The sequence below is a fragment of the Galeopterus variegatus genome, unplaced genomic scaffold, assembly GCF_000696425.1.
Source record: "Galeopterus variegatus unplaced genomic scaffold, G_variegatus-3.0.2 Scaffold3393, whole genome shotgun sequence".
NCBI lineage: Eukaryota > Metazoa > Chordata > Mammalia > Dermoptera > Cynocephalidae > Galeopterus > Galeopterus variegatus.
Genome location: NW_007729504.1, coordinates 27742 through 48274, shown reverse-complemented (window position 1 = coordinate 48274; position 20533 = coordinate 27742). Strand labels below are relative to the sequence as shown.

Below are 20533 nucleotides of genomic sequence, written 5' to 3'. Positions count from 1 at the left end.
ATGCTCCAGGTGAGTCTTCAGCCCCTCCTCCTGCGCAGGCTGGAGCCCATCCCTGGGCTGGTGGAATTCCTGTCTAGTACCTGGGCTGGTGGGTCTGCACCTACCCCTGTGACTCCTAACCCTCGGACTTCTGCCCCCTGGATCCTCTGGCCTGCACCGCCCTTGATCTCACAACTCCCATCACCCCCTGCCTGCACCTGGCATGAGGAGAGCACTCCCACCTGCCTTTCCAGACACACCTGCAGCTGTTCTCCACCCTCTATCCCTTCACGCTATTTTTAACTATAAGGAAATAGGCTTCCCCCCCCCACCACTAAATTACAACCACTTTATTCATAAATGCGTTGCCTACTTTTTTTTTATTCTGACACTTGGCATAACATATCAGCACTAGATTTTAATAGTGAACTGAAAAACTATTAGTTTTTACTTGATTGGGACTCAGTTTTTCAGTAAAAGCTGTCATTTTAATTTATTAAATTCATGTATCATTTTACGTTAAAGTGATTCTGTAGGTATTTCTACCCAGTGTCACATTACTTAAAAAGTATAATAATTGGTTGGCATCAATGTCTCCTTTTGTCACTACACTATTAAGACATTCCAGTGTGTATATATTCATCTTCTTTTTACTTCTCCCTTCTTCACAGAATCCTCATCACAAATAATTATTTTGATTTAGATAATAGCATTTCCCTTTACTCTTGTGTGAACCCCCAAATTCTATTGGTATATTGCATATTTTGGGCATTATGATTTTATTTTTTCTTATTCTTTCAATTTTTCTCTCCTTGATTTACTTACCTGTCCCTTCCCATAATTTCTACCAATTTTTTAAACTCATAAAGAGGAGATCGTTTATTTTAACAGTGAATCATGGCACAGTCAAAACAGCATGCAACCCAGACCTGCGTGGGAAGGTTGTCGACCCACTTGCAGTATCAGAGATCAGATTTATAAATGTACAGGAGATGATAACCTCAGGCAGGTAAGCCAAAATTGACAATGGGAAGATTTGGAAATGATGCTTGAGAAATTATTTAATCTAGCGACTTATTTATAATTTATCTTTATTCATCTGCAATACAGATCCAATGTTCTGGCAAAGAATCATGATGTTAACCAACCTAGTGACCTAACAGATATGCAGATTCTTACCACATTCATGAGAGGGCACCAATTCTGAATAATGTGTATTGTGAACTCATGCCATATGAAATTTCCTGTTGTAGAGAGTGCATAGCACATAGGAAGGTTTGCTACTGGAAAACCATCTCTGATAATTAGTGAGGTATAGACTCCTTCTTCAGGAAGTTGGTGGCCTTCTGTAGCTCATCCAGATGGATGAAATGACCTTCAGAGAAGCGGATGCCAAAAGTCTCCAGTCACTCACAGATACTTAAGTGCTCAATATTTGGGATTCAGTCTTGGTAAAGAACTATACTTTTTAACTAAACCATAGTGCCTACTGCCTTTATTGCTGCAGTTTCTGATCCTGTAATGCTCGTCATTCATTCACACATTGACAAACACGTATGGTGGCTTCTAGGTCAGTTCTATGTCTGTTAAGATTTGAAAAGTGCTCTTAAGGAGCATACAGTTTAGTAGGGGAGACAAACCATTAAGCCGCTAAAAATAATAGGGTGTATTAAGTCTTATAAAAAAATGTAAAGAGCTGAAGAAATACAAAAGAGGGAACCATTTTATAGAACTGAGGGGAGTGGTGGGTATTATAGGGCGAATAAGAGTTTTCTTGGCAGGCAGGGATGGGAAGGGCATTTCCAAGAGAGCACATGAGCCAGGGTCTGATGGCCGCAGAGGGAGTGACATATTCAAGGATGGTGGTGGATGGGTTGGCAGTAAGAGTGTTAGAATTGACTGGAGCAGGTGATGATGGTGAGGTGTGACCAAATACGAGGCTGGAAGAAAGGGTGAGACTACAGTGTGTTGAGAGGAAAGGAAGTAGAGGTGGGTTTGGGGTGTGGAAGAGAGAAGTTGTGGAACCATCTCTCCATTCTCTAACTTGCTCTCCTTTTTTTCTCCCCATGTATTTTTGTTCATAGGGTTAGCCTTCTATCCCACTGTTTAATGATTGGCTTAGATGTCTTCTCCTAGGGAAGAGAATTTTTGTCTTACCTGTTTAGGTCTCTTGGCTACCTAATAGATGGCAAAAAAACGTTTCTCAAGTTGGGCTATTCTGTGGATTAGCATCTTAACTGAGGTGTGTTACAACTTTAAAATTGTAAGGGTCTGTGATTCTAAATAACATTTTTTTACACTGGCCTAATTTAATTTAGTCTAAATGGGAGAAATTCTTATCATTGACACTTAAAACTCCTTGGGCATCATAGCTTGTTTGACATGAATTACTTTTTTTCTTACATGTAATTTGTTTAAATTTGAAATTATTTGTCTAAGAAAGTGAAATGTTCACATTTTGAAACTCTAAAAATAAAACACTGAAGAGATGGTGCCAAAACAATGGTTTCAATCAGAAATGCTTTCTGAATCCAGCATCTAAATGAGAAATAATTATTAAATCAGACCACAGTTACTAGGCATTCATTGTTTTAAGGCAATTAACAGCAGTATTGAGAAACTTAACTAATGAAATATTTTTAAAAGCCCTCAAGTTTTGTTCAGATTTCTAATGAGTTGTGATGATCAAATGTTCCTTATATGCAAGATGTAATATAAATGATCATATCTTATAATAAAGTTTTAATGAATATCATTCTTTTTCTCTTAGCAGATAGGTTCCCCAAATCAGATCACACCAATCATGCATTGTTTTATTGAAGATTAATTTAGAAATTGATGCCCTTCATTGTCATGAAATTTACTAAGTTATAGAAGAGTAAATTTACTAAGGTAGTTTTCTGCAAATTTCTACAGAAGAGTAAAGCTTGAGATGCAGATTTGAACTGAGGAAATTTCAGGAAACTCCATTTAACAGTCCTTTTTGATCTGTCTAGCAAGTCTTAGCAGTGTTAATTTCAGAAGCATTTTACTTTTGTGTGTTTCTTTTCTCCTTATTTGGAAACATTTGCTATTTATTTCTTATATAAGATATAAGGCATTTAATAATACAACTGATCAGTGTATCAGCATAATTTATGATCCACTTAGTAACCTAATAATAAGCCTTTGAGGTTGTTTAAGTTCTAGATATAAGCTGTTAAAAGTAATTTAGTGCTTATTTTTTCAACAGATGTGAATTATTAAAAAGAAAATGGCCCAAAGGAGCTCTGTATTTCCTTCTCTTGTCACTGAAGAAAGGTATAATATATGGAAAATATGCATCTAAGGTATACTTTTCCTTTCTACCAATCCCATGAGGGCTTCTAGTGGGTGTGATGGTCATTTTAAATGAAGGCTCAGGCTGTTACATTATTCAAGAATTGTTTTGTTCACGGGCAAGAGAAGTACTATTGTGTACCCCATTGTAGCTTCTAGTTTGTAGGATGCTGTGGACCACTCAGTGACCCTGAAGAGGAGATTCCATAGTAACCCTACAATAGGGTTGAACTTTCTGTTGACAGTAAAATGTAGCTCTGGAGGCTTGAGGCTAATGTCCCTGTTAACCCTCTTAAATCAGAAGTTGCAAATCAGGCGTTCATAGCACAAAATTGGCTCATGGAAGTACATTGCTTGGCCTGCATGATCTTAAGTACTTTTTAAATGAGTTGTCAACATTTCAAAATCAGTTGATTTCATGTACATATCTGGATTTCCTGGCTTTTCTTGAAATATCAGATAATCTGGAAAAAGCAACCGGCATTCTCATGGTCACACATGGGTGGAGCAGAACTGTGGCTCCCTTTAGCTGTGGAATGCCCTTTTCTAGCTCTCCAAAGTCCCCACCACTCCCTAGTGCATCATAGGTGGTGTGTTTCACTTGTTTATGTCACCTGCCTGGTGACATAAATGTTTCGTAAATGCCTTGTGGGCATTTGAGTTTGTAACCACGCTTCGGGGGGAGGGAGGAGGAGGAGACTTTGTTAGTAAGCTTGGTCTTGATCACCCAGCTTAGATGGGGGAGACGTAGGTGGTGTGTTTCACTTGTTTATGTCACCTGCCTGGTGACATAAATGTTTCGTAAATGCCTTGTGGGCATTTGAGTTTGTAATCACGCTTCGCGGGGAAGGAGGAGGAGGAGACTTTGTTAGTAAGCTTGGTCTTGATCACCCAGCTTAGATGGGGGAGACATCTCAGTGTGCCCTGTCCTGCCAGCCTCTTGCTCTTGGAGGTCATGGAGCTGGCTACCAGCCCACTCAAGTCTGTGGGCACACTCATCTAAAGATCTTGCCTGGCTCATGAACACTCTTTGGGGCAGAAACCCTGCTCCAAACTCCATTTAGCTTGTAGGGATAGAAAATTTGTATTTACTCCTCTGGGAAGTCTTGAATCTGTCTTTAAAATGTCTTTTTTCCCAATTAACCACCCTCATGATGTGGTTCCCCTCCGCAGGCGAGTTAGAACCATGCCCCGCCACAGCCAGTCCCTGACCATGGCACCCTACTCCTCCGTGAGCCTAGTGGAGCAGCTGGAAGACAGGATCCTCTGCCATGAGAAAACGACTGCTGCCCTCGTGGAGCATGCTTTCCGCATTAAAGACGACATTGTCAACAGTTTGCAGAAAATGCAAAACAAGGGGGGAGGTGACCGCTTGGCCAGGCTTTTCTTGGAGGAGCACATCAGAAACATAACTGCCATAGTGAAGCAACTTAACCGGGACATTGAGGTAAGGCGTGTGAGAGTCAGGTGGACAATGACCCGTTTCCACAGCATCGCCCCACATCAGGGACGTCACTAGGTCTACTTCCCACCCCCTAGGCAGTCGTGCATTTAGATCAACCCTGTCTATCTTGTCTATTCTTAATGATCTCCAAGGAAACAGCTTGCGTTTCCACAGCATCGCCCCACATCAGGGACGTCACTAGGTCTACTTCCCACCCCCTAGGCAGTCATGCATTTAGATCAACCCTGTCTATCTTGTCTATTCTTAATGATCTCCAAGGAAACAGCTTGCACAAATATCCTAATTAAATTTATTCTGGTATTTGATAGCAGTTACTGTCAGTGTTTTTATGTTTAATCTAAATTTACCTTGCTGATTATTAGATCACTTTGTTTTGTTTTACTCTCAATGGAGACTGAGAACTAGTCAAAAAGTTCCACTGTAAAAATCCTTCATATTTTGAAGATAGCTATTAAATCAATTACTAGGTCAGCCTTTGCTGCTTCAGATGAACCGTTTCTAGGTCATAATGACTATGTGTAATACAGTTTATTACTCAAACAATTTAGGTATTTGAATTGCTTCTCAGACTGGTAGTGCTTTAGCTGCAATGGTGGGATCCAGGGAATAATTTTCCCTTTGGTAGCTACTATGTACTAATCCAATGATCAGAACCATTTACAAAACATTTCCAACGTCGGCTTAGCCCTCAATGCTGTTAATAGTTCCTTCACTCTAGAGAGCCCTCCTTGAAGTTCCTCCCTTGCCCCCAATTTCCTTCCTCTCAAGGAATCCTGAAGACCTAGCACATTCCACTGTTACCATAGCATTTACTGAATAGGGCTGACATTGTTTCTTTACAAGTCTGTTTCTCCCAGTAGATTGTGAGCTTTTCACAAAGACAGGAACCTTGTTTTACTCATCTTTCCAGCACAATGTTTGGAGCAAAATACTATGAATGCTGTCATAGTCCATTTGTGCTGCTATACAAAATACCTGACACTGGTAATTTATGAAGAACAGAAAATTTTTTCTCATAGTTCTTGAAGCTGGGAACCATTTGGTGTCTGGTGAGGGCCTTCTTGCTGCATCCTTACATGGTGGAAGGCAGAAGGGCAAAAAGGAGGAGCACCGTGTCCTCGCATGGCAGAAGAGTGGAAGAGAGCAAACCTATTCCTGCAAGCCCTTTTGATAAGGGCCCTACTCCATTCATTAGGGCAGAGCCCTCATGACTTAATCACCTCCCAAAAGGAGGTGATTAACGCCACTACAGTGAGGATTAAGTTTCAACGTGAATTTTGGAGGGGTCACCATCATTCAAACCATAGCAAATGATTATTAAGTGAATAAATGCCCAATTCAGTGTGAAGTTAGGTGTAGATTTGCTGGTAGCAAAAAGGACTAGAAGAGACCCTAAGGGCATCTATGCAAAGTGCATCCTTTTCAGATAGTCTCAGTGAAATGGCCTTAGGTCTCAAGGCCAGTTAGTGGCAATGCTGAGACTAAATCCAGGTGGTTAGTACAAAATGTGTGCCTTTCCCTTTTCTACTTTGCCTCTTGGAAGCTCTTCTAGAACGCTGATCTTATGTATCCAACTCTCAAATGTGACAGGCCGTGCTGTTCAGCCATTCATTGCTTTCTGAGTATTTCTACCTCCTCAGGAAGAACTTGTTCGTGAAACTAGGTAATTCTCGTGTTAGTCGTCACTGAGTTCTCCCCTGCCCCATCATTCTTTGATGGGAGTTCACTCAAACTGCTTCCACAATTAGCATTATTAGCAAACATATCTGGGAATCCAAAGTCATTAATCATTTTAGGCTTTTGCTAATTATGTCTCCAAACATGTTGTTTTAAGATAATGTTTGAACAATTTACAATGCAATAAGTTTTAAAGTAATTTCATTTTGCTGTTTTTCCAACATCTGAAACACATTTTATGTAATGATTATTCTTGCTTGAACCAGACAGCACTCTTTTTCATTTACATATATTTTTGGAGTGTACAATTTTGCAAATGAAAAGATGATTTCTATTGTAGAAAGGGAAAACTTAGTAAAATCTAATTTTGGCAAAAAATTTAATTTGGGTATTTTGGTGTTTACTTTTTTTATAACTGGTAATAACTATATGTTATGATAAAGCAACAGCAAGGAAGTTTAGAAATTTAAGACTCCAATATGAAACACTAATTATATGGATTTATATATATTATGAATCTAAGCATGTCTACCCAAACATAACCAAAATTAGGATGCTTGATGAGATATCAAAATTGCTACATTGTTGCCAAACTTCATTAAAATGAAATCATGGTCTTAGTTTGGGCTGCTATGACAAATTAACATAGACTGGGTGGTTTAAACAACAGAAATGTATTTCTCATAATTCTAGAGACTGGGAAATCCAAGATTAAAGTGCTGGTAGATGCTATGTCTGGTGAGGCAGTGCTTTTTGGTTTATAGATGGCTATCTTCTTGTATCCTCACACAGCAGAATAGAGAGCAGAAGCAGCTCTTGTGTCTTTCTTATAAGGGCACTAATTCAACTCATGAGAGCTCTGTCCTTATAACCTAATCACTTCACAAAGGCCTCATCTCCTAATACCACCATCACATTGGGGGTTAAGCTTTCAACATATGAATTTTAGGGGGACACAAACATTCAGTCCATAACAATGGTGTCCAGTAAAATTTTAAAAATACTTAAAGGAAGTCTTTATTTATAAGTAATGTAAAAATTGGGAGGGTGGGTATTATGCAAAAGGTGATATTTGAATATTTAAGGCAAAGTGGTATGAAGATATTCAAATTGTATTTCAGTGATTTGAAAGGTATATTTTTTGTTGTAGATTCGTAATGAATTTCTTCTATAAATTTCTTGGATTTTTATTATTTTTGCTACTGGTTCATACTTGTTTTTCAGTTCACTAAGTAAAATTTACTGGGTATTTTGTAAGAATTTCCCTGCAAGTGATTTTATATTACAAAACTAAAGCTGAAGCCATTCTCGAGATGTAAAGCTCACTCCAGGTTCCTGATACAGCTAGTCAAATTAAGATATATTAATACTATATCTTGGTAAATTTGCCTAGGTCAGTCTTTATGAATTTCTATCATGTGGCTCTGAATACAGTTATACATAGGAAGAAAGTAAAATATATTGTCAAACCACTAGCTTATGTGATCCTCAAGAGCTAGAACTGAGTCCTAATTTTTCTATTTTTAGCATCTACCTCAGTGTCTAGCACATAGTAGGAGCTCAATAAATGTTTCATAATCAAAGGCTCCAGGGTCCTTGGCCCTTCCATAACCCTATAATTATTGTCCAATGTCAAAACAGATGACTTTTGTGTGGGTGTACATGCACAACAGGTAAGATAAATGATGAATGGAAAAATTTATTATTTTAATACATCCCCACTCATGGTCTCCATTAGTAGGTTGCCTTGTGATATGGAGTATGTGATCAATTATTTATTCCTCAGAAACTTTCCACAAATTGTTATCATCATTATAAATTTAAAAGAGGTAATGTAGTCAACAATGAATTATACATGTCTGGATTATCCATACTGTCTTTGGTTTAAGCTGTTATCAATCCCTGGGAGCCAAGACCTGGTAAGCAGTCTATGGCCCTTTTATTGGTGGTAAGCTTTTACTTCCATGCCAGTTCGGTGGCTTGGAAAAATACTCTGAGCTCCCAGACCCCCTTAGGGCTTTAACTGTGTCCCTAGCCTTTGGGGAACAGGCAGTGAGGTCTGCCACCTGGCTGGTCAGAATCTGACCCGCTGCTGGTTTCCAAGTGCTTGGACTTCTTAATGTCACACTGGCTTGGGGTATTTGCTTTGACCTAGTTGGATTGTGAAAAACTGGATCAAGCACTCATCTAATTGAGGAGATTATACATAGATGACTAATTTAATAAATAATGTCACACTGGCTTGGGGTATTTGCTTTGACCTAGTTGGATTGCGAAAAACTGGATCAAGCACTCATCTAATTGAGGAGATTATACATAGATGACTAATTTAATAATTGGCAAATGGACTACTCGAGTTTTTTGAATTCAAGTGCTGAGTGCAGCATTGGGCTTTATTAACATGTCAAAGCAAAGGTGTAGACAACAATTTTGAAATATGTTGGACTGACAGCCAAGGCCTTAGTTAAATGTGCATCCAGCACTGCCAATGAGAAGAAAGTTTTGGCTTTTGGGCTTTATGTATTTTGCCCAAAAAAGGAATTTCAGCCTACAGCTAATTGCACTGGTCCCATTGGAACAGGTATATCAGCAAAGAGATTTTGGTGATTATCATCCAAATTCATTTTGTTTTAACTCTGCCCATTAGATTTGGCTTGTCAGGTGACTTGACTGTATGGGGAGAAGACAGTGAATTGAATGGAATTTGAATATACATTCAGTTCTTTTGACAGACAAGTTTTTCAATGTAAAATAATAAATTGGTATTCTGCTGTCCACTGTGTTTCCAGTACATTTTAGCTTGTCTGAATTCATCTTCGGGAACCTGATCACCCTAGGCACTGACTAGAGATAATCTCTGAGCCCTCAACTTGGAACACCAGATCCTAGGACATGGAGCTAAATTACTTGATAAATTACTCAGTTACCCATTGAGAGCCAGGCATTGTTAGAGGCACTGGGGCTACAGTAGTGACCCAGGCATACAAGGCCCCTGCTCTTAGCCCTATTCTACATTCTAGTGGGGTGTACAGGCAGCAAATGCTAAGTAACTGTTTTAGTCCGTTTTGTGTTGCTATAACAGGACTACCTGAGACTGGGTAATTTATAAAGAAAAGAGGTTTATTTGGCTTACGATTCTGGGACAGTTGCATCTGGCATGGGCCTCAGGCTGTTTCTACTCATGGCAAAAAAGTGGCAGACTGCTGGCGGGTACAAGCAAATCACATGGCGAGAGGAAGCAAGAGAGAGAGAGAAGGTGCCAGGGTCTTTTTAAGCAGTGAACTCTCGCGAGAACTAATTGAGCGAGAACTCACTCTTTACTCCCCTCTCCCCCAGGGAGACCATTAATCCATTCATGAAGGATCCTCCCCCATGACTCAATCAGTTTCCAACACTGCCACATTGGGGATCAAATTTCCACATGAGTTTTGGAGGGGACAACATACCCAAACTCCATCAGTAACCAAGGTAATGTTTGGCTACATCAAGTGCACTGACAGATAAAGTGATGGAGAGTGATTGTGGGCCTATTTGAGAAAGGATGATAAGGGGGGAAGGTAACATGTGTACTGAGACTGGAAGGACAGAAGGGGCCAGCCAAGCCAGGGTGGTGGTGTGAGAAGAGGAGACATAGGGAGACCATTCCAGGGAGAGGGTAGTGCAGGTTCCAAGGCCACAAGCAGGAAGAAGCCTGGTGTTTTTGAGGAGCAGAAAGAGGACCAATGGGCCAGAGCATCATGAGCCAAGGGAGAGGGCCAGCTTGCATGCCTCAAAGGCTGTGATAAGAAGTTTGGGGTTTGGAAATGGGAGGTCATTATTCCATTATTTAGTTTTAAGCCAAGGAATTTAAATAATTCACTCATACTCTTGGTGCTGCAGACACATTAGTGAATAAAACAGATAAAACCCCTTGCCATTGTGGAACTCACAGATTAATTTATGTTTTGAAAAAGATTACTTGGAATGGAGAAGGGATTTTCAGGGAGCAAGAACGGAAGCAGAGAGATGGGTTGGGGTCTACCCCAGAAGTTCTGGGGAGAGTTGATGGCAGCTTGGTTTAGGGGAGTCACAGGGGAGATGTAGAGAAGTGGGTGGATTCTGGATCTATTTTGGAGGTAGAGCTGGCAGGACTTCCTGTGTGTTGGAGGTAGAGACTTCTGTTGTGGACTTGGCAAGTTTTACGGGCCCGTTGAATATCCAGGTGGAAATGCCAAGAAGGCAATTTGATATACGAGTCTAGAACTCTGGGGAATTGTAAGTCTGAGTGTGGAGGTAAAAAGCCTTGTAGGGACATACTACTTTATAAGGCCCTGCCCTAGTACAGTCGGGCCTTTCTCTAGGTGATATTGGAGTTACACTTTCATTTCCAAATCCTTACTAATCTAGGAAGAGTTGCAGAAGAAGAAACATGGAGAGCTGTTTCTTTCCTGGTCCTTCCTCAACAACCCTGGCCTGTCTGGGTGCCTTGGAAGTCCCATGGCGTGGGGTGTCATCACCTTTAGCATAAACAGCATTACATGGCACATTGAAGCTCACACAGGGGTCCCTATTTTATGCTGTATTTGAAAGGGAGGTTCTTTAAAGATAAGCCATATCTGAGAAAGAATAAATGAAGACCCGGGATGCCCCTGTTTCAAGGTGGCTGGCCTCTTCTTTCTGCCTGTGTGAGACATGTTTATTGTATGGACTTGGGCCATGCACTTACCACCCTGTAGTCTTTCCTGCTGCAACTGAGCTCCCTGAATGACTGGTGCTGAGCACATAGTAGGCATGCAAAAAACAGTTTCTTTAATTGAATTGACAATAATGGAGCTTTGGTGATATTCTTTTTTTTAGCAAATGTATCATGATGACATATTGTTCCAAAATGACAAATTAGAGAACATTACTGCCTTTACAGAGGGATTGTTTTTCTAAGGCTTCCTTCTAGAACTTCTTTAAATAGTAAGCTCTCTAATCCTTTCTGTTTTCATGTAACTTTTCAGTAATGTGAATACTGTCTTAAGCTCAGATATAATTCTTTTCTGTGTTATTCAAAGCACCTCTAATTCCCAAATTTAAATTTTCTTATTCTAAGCATTAAAACAAAAACAAAAAAAGCTATAAAAGTAATATATACCCATTGTGGGAAATACAAAAAAGAGAAATTAACCATAATTCCACCCTAGAGATAAACAAAACATTAACATTCTAGTATTTTATATGCATCTTAATACACAGCTGGAATCATGTCGTATATGTATATTATGTCCTTTCTTTTTGTTTAATATTAAATTGTTTTTAAAAGCCCTCCATGAACGTTAGTGTTTGAATAAAAATGTACCTTGTAAAATACTTGGTATGTATATCACACTGTGAAGACATCTTTGTGCATACATTTTTATCGTTTCTTTTTCTTATTATTTCCTTTAAGATTAATTCCAAGAGCTAGAGTTACTGGGTCAAAGGTTAGGAACACTGTGAATATATTTGGCTGCATCACTCTCCAGAAAGTTGTATCAGGAAGGGCCAACTGTGCCTTTTTGATTACTAATATACTTTTTAGTACTATAAATTCAAAGTACTTGAAAATGGTCTGATTTTTTATTTTTTAAAGAATAGACTTTATTTTTCAGAGCAGTTTTAGGTTCACAGCAAGATCAAGCGGAAAGTACAGAGAGCTGCCATACAGGCCCTGCTCCCACACATGCGTGGCCTCCCCCGCTGTCAACATCCCACACCAGAGTGGTTCACTTCAATGGTGTGATTTTTATTTCCTGTTTCTTTGCTTACTGGAAAGGTTGAATCTTTAAAAAAAAAGTGCTTATTTTTAGCTCCTCTTTTGTGAATTGCTTTCCATTTTCTTTGCTTAGTGATTAAGAAACAACTCAAATGAAGTAAGATTGGTTATAGCCTTTGTCATCTCTATAGGGTCTAAGGCAGTGTTACTCCAGGAGTGGTCTATGGACCATGAACCTCCACATTCCCAGGCCCATTCCCTAGCTTTGATTTTCTGGGCATGGTGCTCAGGAATTTGCATTATATAACAAGCACCCCAAAGATAACTGAGAACCTCTGGTCTTATGCCATTTTATAAACAAAGGTTCGAAACATTACATATAAAAAGAATAAGTGTTGCTGTCCATTAACTATAACTAATAGGTGTTACTTCCTATTAAGAGAGAAAGGGAGGAGAGCTCGCCAGCTCCTTTTCATCTGTGGGAGAATAACAGAAACACATTAGTCAGACCCGAAGTTTTCCTGCAAGAATCTGTTCAGATGACTAACGTTTTGTCATTCACAGGTGATTGTAACTAGTTTGCAATCCTCTTCGTAAAGCAGGCTCATTCAGAAAAAGCTGGAAACTATAGGAAATAACAGAGAGGTCTGGCAATTCCAAGTTCCTTTCAGTGAAATATTTCTCTTACTGTCACTCCATCTATAGAGGCTTCAACCAGGTTTCCAATAGGAAAACACAGAATACTCACATTTCTAATTTCTACTTTTTACTAGGAAGTTTGAAAATCCTAAAAAATGTACATAAGTGTACTTTTCTGTATGTATGTTATACTTAAAAAAATAAGGAAAAAATAGTTGAGAAAGGGGAGCACAAAAACAATTTCTATAAGCATAATTATATTGTCTATATCTGGACTTTTCTGTTCATTTTCAAATGGGACTGCAAATTGTCAGTATATCAGAAAACATCAGATTTCTGGCAATAAATAGAAACAGTAGATACCCAGGAATGTATGCTCAAGAAACCTCTAAATTGGTACAGGAGGTGAGGCGAAGGTGATGGTTTAGTGTTTCTGCTTCCACTCTCTTCCCAATCCCAGTGCCTCCTTCCTGAACAGCTGGATAGGTGGGCAGGAAGGCCTGGGAGAGCCATGGAGAGAGGATCTGGGCCCAGTGGTTGAGAGTTCATGGAGGAGGGGCCAGTCTTACTGCCTTGCGCCATGTGACTGAGCCAGTCTCCTGCCTGCCTATAGAGGTGGGCTGTGTCCCCACTGCCTCTGGCTGGGGAAGCTGAGGAGGGCAGGATGCAGAAAGGCTTCCTCCAGGTGTCTCACCTGGAGACTGTCCCTGGGCACTCACTGGCTGCCTGTCCAGCCCACAGGCTCTTTCCACTATACTCAGGAGTGTACACCTACTTAAGGCACATCAATGAGCAGAGAAAGAAAAGTCACATCACACCTAAGGGGGCCCAGCAGCCAGAGGGAGGAAGAATAAGCACAGCCCTCAGAGCAGGTGCAAATGAAATAGGAAGCAGGTGGATCTTGAATGAAAAATAATTTGTGCATTGAAGGAGATCCAAGTGTGACATAAAATTTCTTCCTTGAACTTAGCTTTTTAAAAATCATAGATAAATGAGAGGCTATTAGATGCCCATAAGACAAAGTAGAAGAAATCCCTGAAACATCAGTTCCAAATGCAAAGAGAGAGAAACCATGTAGGAAATGATAAAAGCCTTGGTGAACAGACCCAGGACCCCTGGCATGTGAATAATAGGAGTCCCAGAGGGAGGAAAAGAAACAGATGGAGAAGAAGTGTTAGTCCCATAGAAGAAGAAGTTTTACCTGAGCTGAAGAAAAATCTGAGACTGTAGATTGAAAAGTTCACTGAGTTCCAGGTAGGATTGAATTAAAAAAAAAAAAAAAGGCCAACAATGAGATAAATTCTGATAAAATTTCTGAAGTCTAAAGATGAAGAAAAATCTTATAAACTTCTAGGCATAAGGAGCCAATGTACTTATAGAGGAAGAAGATTCCGACTTCCTAACAGCCTAGAAGTTCATTTTAACTCGAGAATTCTATATCCTGTTAATTTATCACCCACCCTTCAGGGTGAGGGAAGGATGATTATTGACACGTCAGGGATTCAGAGAGTCTTTCCTCCACATGTCTGATGTGAGGAAAATGCTAGGGGAAGGATTCTAACCAAAATACTGTGCATCTAAACAGAGTCCCTTAGACAGGAGAAAATGAAAAGACACAAAGGTGATCAGTGATCCTTAAAAAAAGACCTATATAATGAAACATAAATAGATATTGGTAAATACCTAGGACTATGTAACAGAAGTGCTGAAAAGGAAAAAGATAGTGAAATACAAGAGACATTCAGCAAGCAAAATTCTAATTATAGCCCAACTAGAAGTATGGAGATATTTTAGCAAAGCCTCAGGGTGGGGGAAGGGCAAGAGGCGAGAAAAGTAAAACGGTTCCAAGTAAGTCACGTGGGGTTGAGGGGCGAAGGGGTAGGCATGAAGGTGTGCTGGATGTCTCACACTGGGTGAGTTTTGCAAGGACAGAGCTCGGAGTTGACGTGCATATGGTGTGCACACTGGGAAGGGAGTTGACTGTTCATTGAAGGACGGTGTCCGGGAGCATTCTCTAGTTAACAAGGGGAGAAAAGGGAACAAATGGCAACCTGACTAAACCAGTTGAAACAAGGAAAAGGAGGAAGCAAACAAGAGAAAGCAACATGAATTATAAGCATGAAGTGTGATGAAAAGATTTCGGAATGCGCGGATAAGCGAGGCAGGTGAGTGTCACGTGTGGAGGCACACTCTATGGAGCCAGACCTGCTGGGTCCAGACCCCAGCTCTGCCACTCATGGACCAGGTGGCCCAGGGCAAGTGACAACCTCTTAGAGATCGCACCATCTGTGAAATGTGGGTAATCATAGTACCTCCTACATAGGGCGTTGTGAGGATTGAATGAGCTAACGTGCCTGAAGTACTGGAACAGTGCCTGGTGTACAATTAGACCAAGCAAGAGTTTGCTTTATTATAGAGTAGCAATATTAGTAAGTTTATAAAATAGAGTAGCAATATTAGTAAGTACAGTAGCAGTATTAGTATCAGGAAAGGTCAAATTTAATGTTGAAAGCACTAAATAGGGTAAAGAAGGTTACAAGAGTAGCAATATTAGTAAGTACAGTAGCAGCATTAGTATCAGGAAAGGTCAAATTTAATGTTGAAAGCACTAAATAGGGTAAAGAAGGTTACATGTAATGGTAATAAACACTTTTATCATAGATCTATATGTATCAAATAAAATGGCAGCTAAGTACACAGAGTAATAAGTATTAAAGGTACGAAGAGAACTTGATGGAAACATTCTACAGTGGGAGAATTCATAATTCCTCTTTCGCAGCTGTAGGATCGAGTAGTCAAAAATAAATAAGATCTAGAGAAGATGAATAATGGAATCAGCAAACTCAATGTAATAGACAATGTTGAACCTTTCATTCAGGGACTAGAAAATATATATTTTTGCATGTTTGTGAAACATTTAAAAAAATCAGGACTGGATGTTTAGCTCAGTTGGTTAGAGTGTGGCGCTGATAACACCAGGGTCCAGGTTCAGTCCCTGTACTGGCCAGCTGCCAAAAACAAACAAAAAATAATCTACTAGGTGCCACAAAGCAAATCTTACCACATTCAAAAAATTAGATATTTTACAGATCGTATTTTTTAATCAAAAGCTAATACAACTAAAAGTAAATAATAAAAATGACCAAAAGAACGTAACTGCTTGGAAATGAAGAAACACAGTTCTAAGTACTGTGTACATCAGTATGATGTATTTGGGAGGCATTGGTTCCGGGACCTCCTGTAGATACCAAAATCCGTGAATGCCCAAGTCTGTGATATAAAATGGCATGTGTTACTTGCATATAACCTATGCACATCCACCATATACTCTAAATCACCTCTAGATTACTTATNATAATAAAAATGACCAAAAGAACGTAACTGCTTGGAAATGAAGAAACACAGTTCTAAGTACTGTGTACATCAGTATGATGTATTTGGGAGGCATTGGTTCCGGGACCTCCTGTAGATACCAAAATCCGTGAATGCCCAAGTCTGTGATATAAAATGGCATGTGTTACTTGCATATAACCTATGCACATCCACCATATACTCTAAATCACCTCTAGATTACTTATAATGCCTAATACAATGTAAGCACTATGTAAATGCTATAGCAAATAGTTGCTATACTGTATTGTTTTTGTATTTGTACTATTTTTATTATTTTTTAAAATTTTTTCACGTATTTTTGATCTGCAGTTGGTTGAATCCATGGATGTGGAACCCATGGATATGGAGGCCAACTGTAATCTTTAGATATCTAGATATTTGTAGATCAAAGAGGAATTCAACACTGAAATTAAAACAGTAAAAACAAAAAAACCCACTTCACACCCAACCTATGGACATAGCAAGTACTGTTTTAAAAAGAAAATGTCTTTATTGTTAAGGAAGAAATAATAAAAATAAAGGAACTTAGTTTTTATTGGTAAACTAAGGGACTTGGTCCAAGAGTAGTTTATAAGGTTTTTCTCTGTCTTTCTAAACCTCCTGTTCTCTGTATCTGTGTATTCAGGTGACTGTTGAAAAGGAGCCTCTTATGAAAAAATGAGTTAAACATTCTTATTTTTGCTAAAAGTATAGGATGATTTTGTGGCAGCATGTAAATTCTCAAATGACTCTGTTAGTGGTTTTCTGTTTTGTCCAGGTACTCCAGGAACAAATCCGTGCCAGGGACAACATTAGCTACGGAACTAATTCTGCCTTAAAGACCCTGGAGATCTTTTGTGGCAGCATGTAAATTCTCAAATGACTCTGTTAGTGGTTTTCTGTTTTGTCCAGGTACTCCAGGAGCAAATCCGTGCCAGGGACAACATTAGCTACGGAACTAATTCTGCCTTAAAGACCCTGGAGATGCGTCAGCTCTCTGGTTTGGGAGATCTTCGAGGAAGAGTGGCAAGGTAGGTCTTCAAATGCTGGGGACTCTGCTCATCACAAACTGTTTTTCATAAACTCTGTTTTAGCAGAGAATATATTCATGAAGCTCAGAAGCAAATTTCTTGCATTTTAGTGCATCCCCTCCCTGCCTTGCCCATAAAATCTAGCAGTAGAAGTTAAACCTGTTTGTGAGCATGCCATGATTTCTTGTGTTTCTGTGAGTGAAAGTTTTAAAAACAGCTCTTTCAGCTCACATAGTATGAAAAGTGCTGCTCTCTCTGCTCAGTGTACTCTGTGGACCAGCAGTGTGGGCATCAACCTTGTTAGAAACGTGCAATCTCAGGGCCACCCCACAAGTGCTGAATTAGAATCTGTGTTTTAACAAGATCCCTGGATTTATGGCATGCTTATGTTTGAGAAGCACTGTACCAGGACAGTGTCTAGGATTATTTTTATCTGGCTGGGACAAAATTGTACAAAGTATTTGTGGGCCTCTTCTGCCCTCTGCTGCTGTTAAGAGCCAAGCACAGGAACGTGTGCCAGCACTGGAACTGCAGGCAAATAGGCAATTGGGATCAGCCTGAGATAACAAGGAGGTGGTCTGCGGGGAGTGGAGGTGGAAGAAAGAACAGGGACCCACAGGGTCCAAGGCCTCTTTGAAGCACAGAGGGTTAGTGTTAGGGTGTATCTGTGCAGACAACACACGGAGGGCCTTGGATGCTGGGCATGTATGTTTGAGTCTGCTGGGTAAAGATCTACGTACCAGCAGAGGGCTGCATGGATTGAATGGAGGACTGGTTGATCACACTCCTTCTGTGGTTTTCTGTGCTCATCAGGATGAACTCCAGTCTCCCTAGTATGACCCTCGGGGTCGGACACCCTCAGACCTCCTCACCTCTCTCTCCCCTTGCCCTGTACCTTTCAGCAGCAATCAGCTGTTTGTTAGTCCCTGAATAGCCACGTTCTCCTATCGCTGTGCCTTTGCACCTGCTGTTCTGCACCTAGCATGCCTCTCCTCCTTTTCTAACTTCTTGTCAGTCTTTAAAGCTCAGCTCCTATGTCACCTCCTCAGGAAGTCTTCCCTGACACCCCCCTCGTACTTTCTTCTTTCTTGAGTCTCTCTGTTGTCTTCTCACTCTGCCATCTTCACTGTCTTGGGCTGGGGTTCCATATCTTTTATTTCTGTAGGCAAATGCCTGGACAGTCTGTGGAAAACAGTGGATACTCAACAAATGTTTGTTTGAATGAATGAATGATCTAGAAAAATCACTGTAATAGGAATGGAAAACCTTGAATCCTTATTTGTAGACTTTGGCTTAAAAGCAACCCCAGCTCTGTGATAGCTCTCAGAACAGCAAGGAAGTAGAAAAACTTGAGAGCTTGAGAGCTCTAGGGCAGAGTAGGGATTTCAGGAGAAGCTTGAGGACCTTTGCAGTCACTTTAGGTGCAGATGAAGACCACCTGAGGCAAAATGTGTAAGGGGCTTAATGCAGTGCTTGGGATGGAGTGAGCGTGCAGCAAATGGCGGCTATTTCAACAGTAGTGAAATTGTCCTTATGACACTGGTTCTAACAGAAAGTAGAGAAATTATTTTGAAATACTTTCAGGAGTCTCATATTCCTCTTCAGTTTCTTATCAACTTCTCTACCTAACGTATTGTTTCCCTCTAACAAATGTTTTTATTCTAAAGCTATCAAAAACGTATTATGAGCACTAGGTATTTTTGCTTTGTTTTGTGGCTATATTTGTCTTTCTCCTGGAATGCTGGGACATTGTTAAGATGAACTCATGTGAAATAAAATTTTTTTTGACAAAATTTTGGCTTTCTTGCATTCATTATGTAATTGTATTGAAGGTGTATGAACTTTTTAAGTGATATTGTTAAATTAAAATTGCTGTATTATTTCATATTTAGTTTTATAGTTTTTATGGTTCCATTGGTGATGTAATTAATAGGAAACAGACCCTGATTTTTTTCCCTGTAGATCCAGCTCAGAAGGGCGAAGGCAGGTTCTCCACAGAGGTGAGAGACACCTTTGCCCCACTAAGCAGAGCTCCCCTAAACAAGATTTGGTCAGAGGTTTCCTTCCTACTTCTCCCTGAAGCAGAGCTCAAATACATTAGCTTTCCTGTTCCTACTGGAACATTTGGTCCATTATCTGGCTTGTCTTCTCCACTTTTCCAAGGCTCAGTGGCCACTTTCACTTTCCTCTGTGAGGTCCGTTTGCATGACGACAGAGCCTTAGGGGAAAAATATCTGTGTGCTACTGGAACATTTGGTCCATTATCTGGCTTGTCTTCTCCACTTTTCCAAGGCTCAGTGGCCACTTCCACTTTCCTCTGTGAGGTCCGTTTGCATGACGACAGAGCCTTAGGGGAAAAATATCTGTGTGCTAGGTAGATGTGTAAGTTCCTGCCTCGGTGCATATTGGGAATCGCAGTAGGATAATACTGGGAGCCCTTCATTAATGGGCCCAACAGAGATGCATGTGGCCTCCTTTCTCTCTCTCTCTCTCTCTCTCTCTCTCTCTCTCTCTCTCTCTTGACATCTTTAGTGAGATATAACTCACATACCAAATAAGTCAGCTATTCAAAGTATGCAGTTCAGTGGTTTTTACGATATTCACAGAGTTGTGTAACTATTGCTGCAATAGATTTCAGGGCATTTTTATCATCCAAAAAGAAACACCCATTAGCAGTTGCTCCCCATTTCCCCCCAACCTCCCCTGTTCCCCAGTCCATTGGAACCACCACCTACTTTTGGTCTCTTATGGATTTGCTTCTTCTGGACATTTTATGTGAATGGAACCATTCCATATGTGGTCTTACCCTTAGTATGTTTTCAGGGTTCATCTGTGCTGTAGCATAGGTCAGTATTTAATTCCTTTTTATGGCTGAATAATATTCTTTTGTATACCACATTCTGTTTATCCGTTCCTCAATTGGACATTTGGGTTGCTTCCACTTTTTGGCTCTTAAAATTAGTGCTGCTGTGAACATTCGTGTACAAGTTTTTGTGTGGCCATGTTTTAATTTCTCTTGGATGTGTACCTAGAATGGAATTGTTGAGTAATATGTTAACTGTATGTTTAACCTTTAGGAGCAGAAGAGCTAGACTGTTTTCCAAAGTGGCTGTGCTATTCACATTGCCACCAACAGTGTATGAGGGTTTCTATTTCTCTACTTCCTCACCAACGCTTGCTCCCTGTTCTTCTTCTTTTTTTTTTTTAATTTTTATTTTGTCAATATACAATGTATATGATTATTATGGCCCTTCACCGACACCTCCCGCCCTCCTCCCTCTCTCCCCTCCCCCCCAAGAATGTCCTTTCCGTTTGCTTGTTGTAACAACTTCA

General features: G+C 40.0%; 1 protein-coding gene across 1 annotated transcript in view; it reads left to right on the top strand.

Moving 5' to 3' along the window:
* The first annotated feature begins 3220 nt into the window (after positions 1-3220).
* FAM81A (family with sequence similarity 81, member A) overlaps positions 3221-20533 on the top strand; it is a 40936-nt gene continuing 23623 nt past the window's right edge. The window contains exons 1-3 of the mRNA XM_008584868.1: positions 3221-3308; positions 4471-4744; positions 17082-17200. Of these exons, the coding sequence (XP_008583090.1) occupies positions 3289-3308; positions 4471-4744; positions 17082-17200 (413 nt within the window). The 5' untranslated portion in view covers positions 3221-3288. The remainder of the gene's footprint in view (positions 3309-4470; positions 4745-17081; positions 17201-20533) is intronic.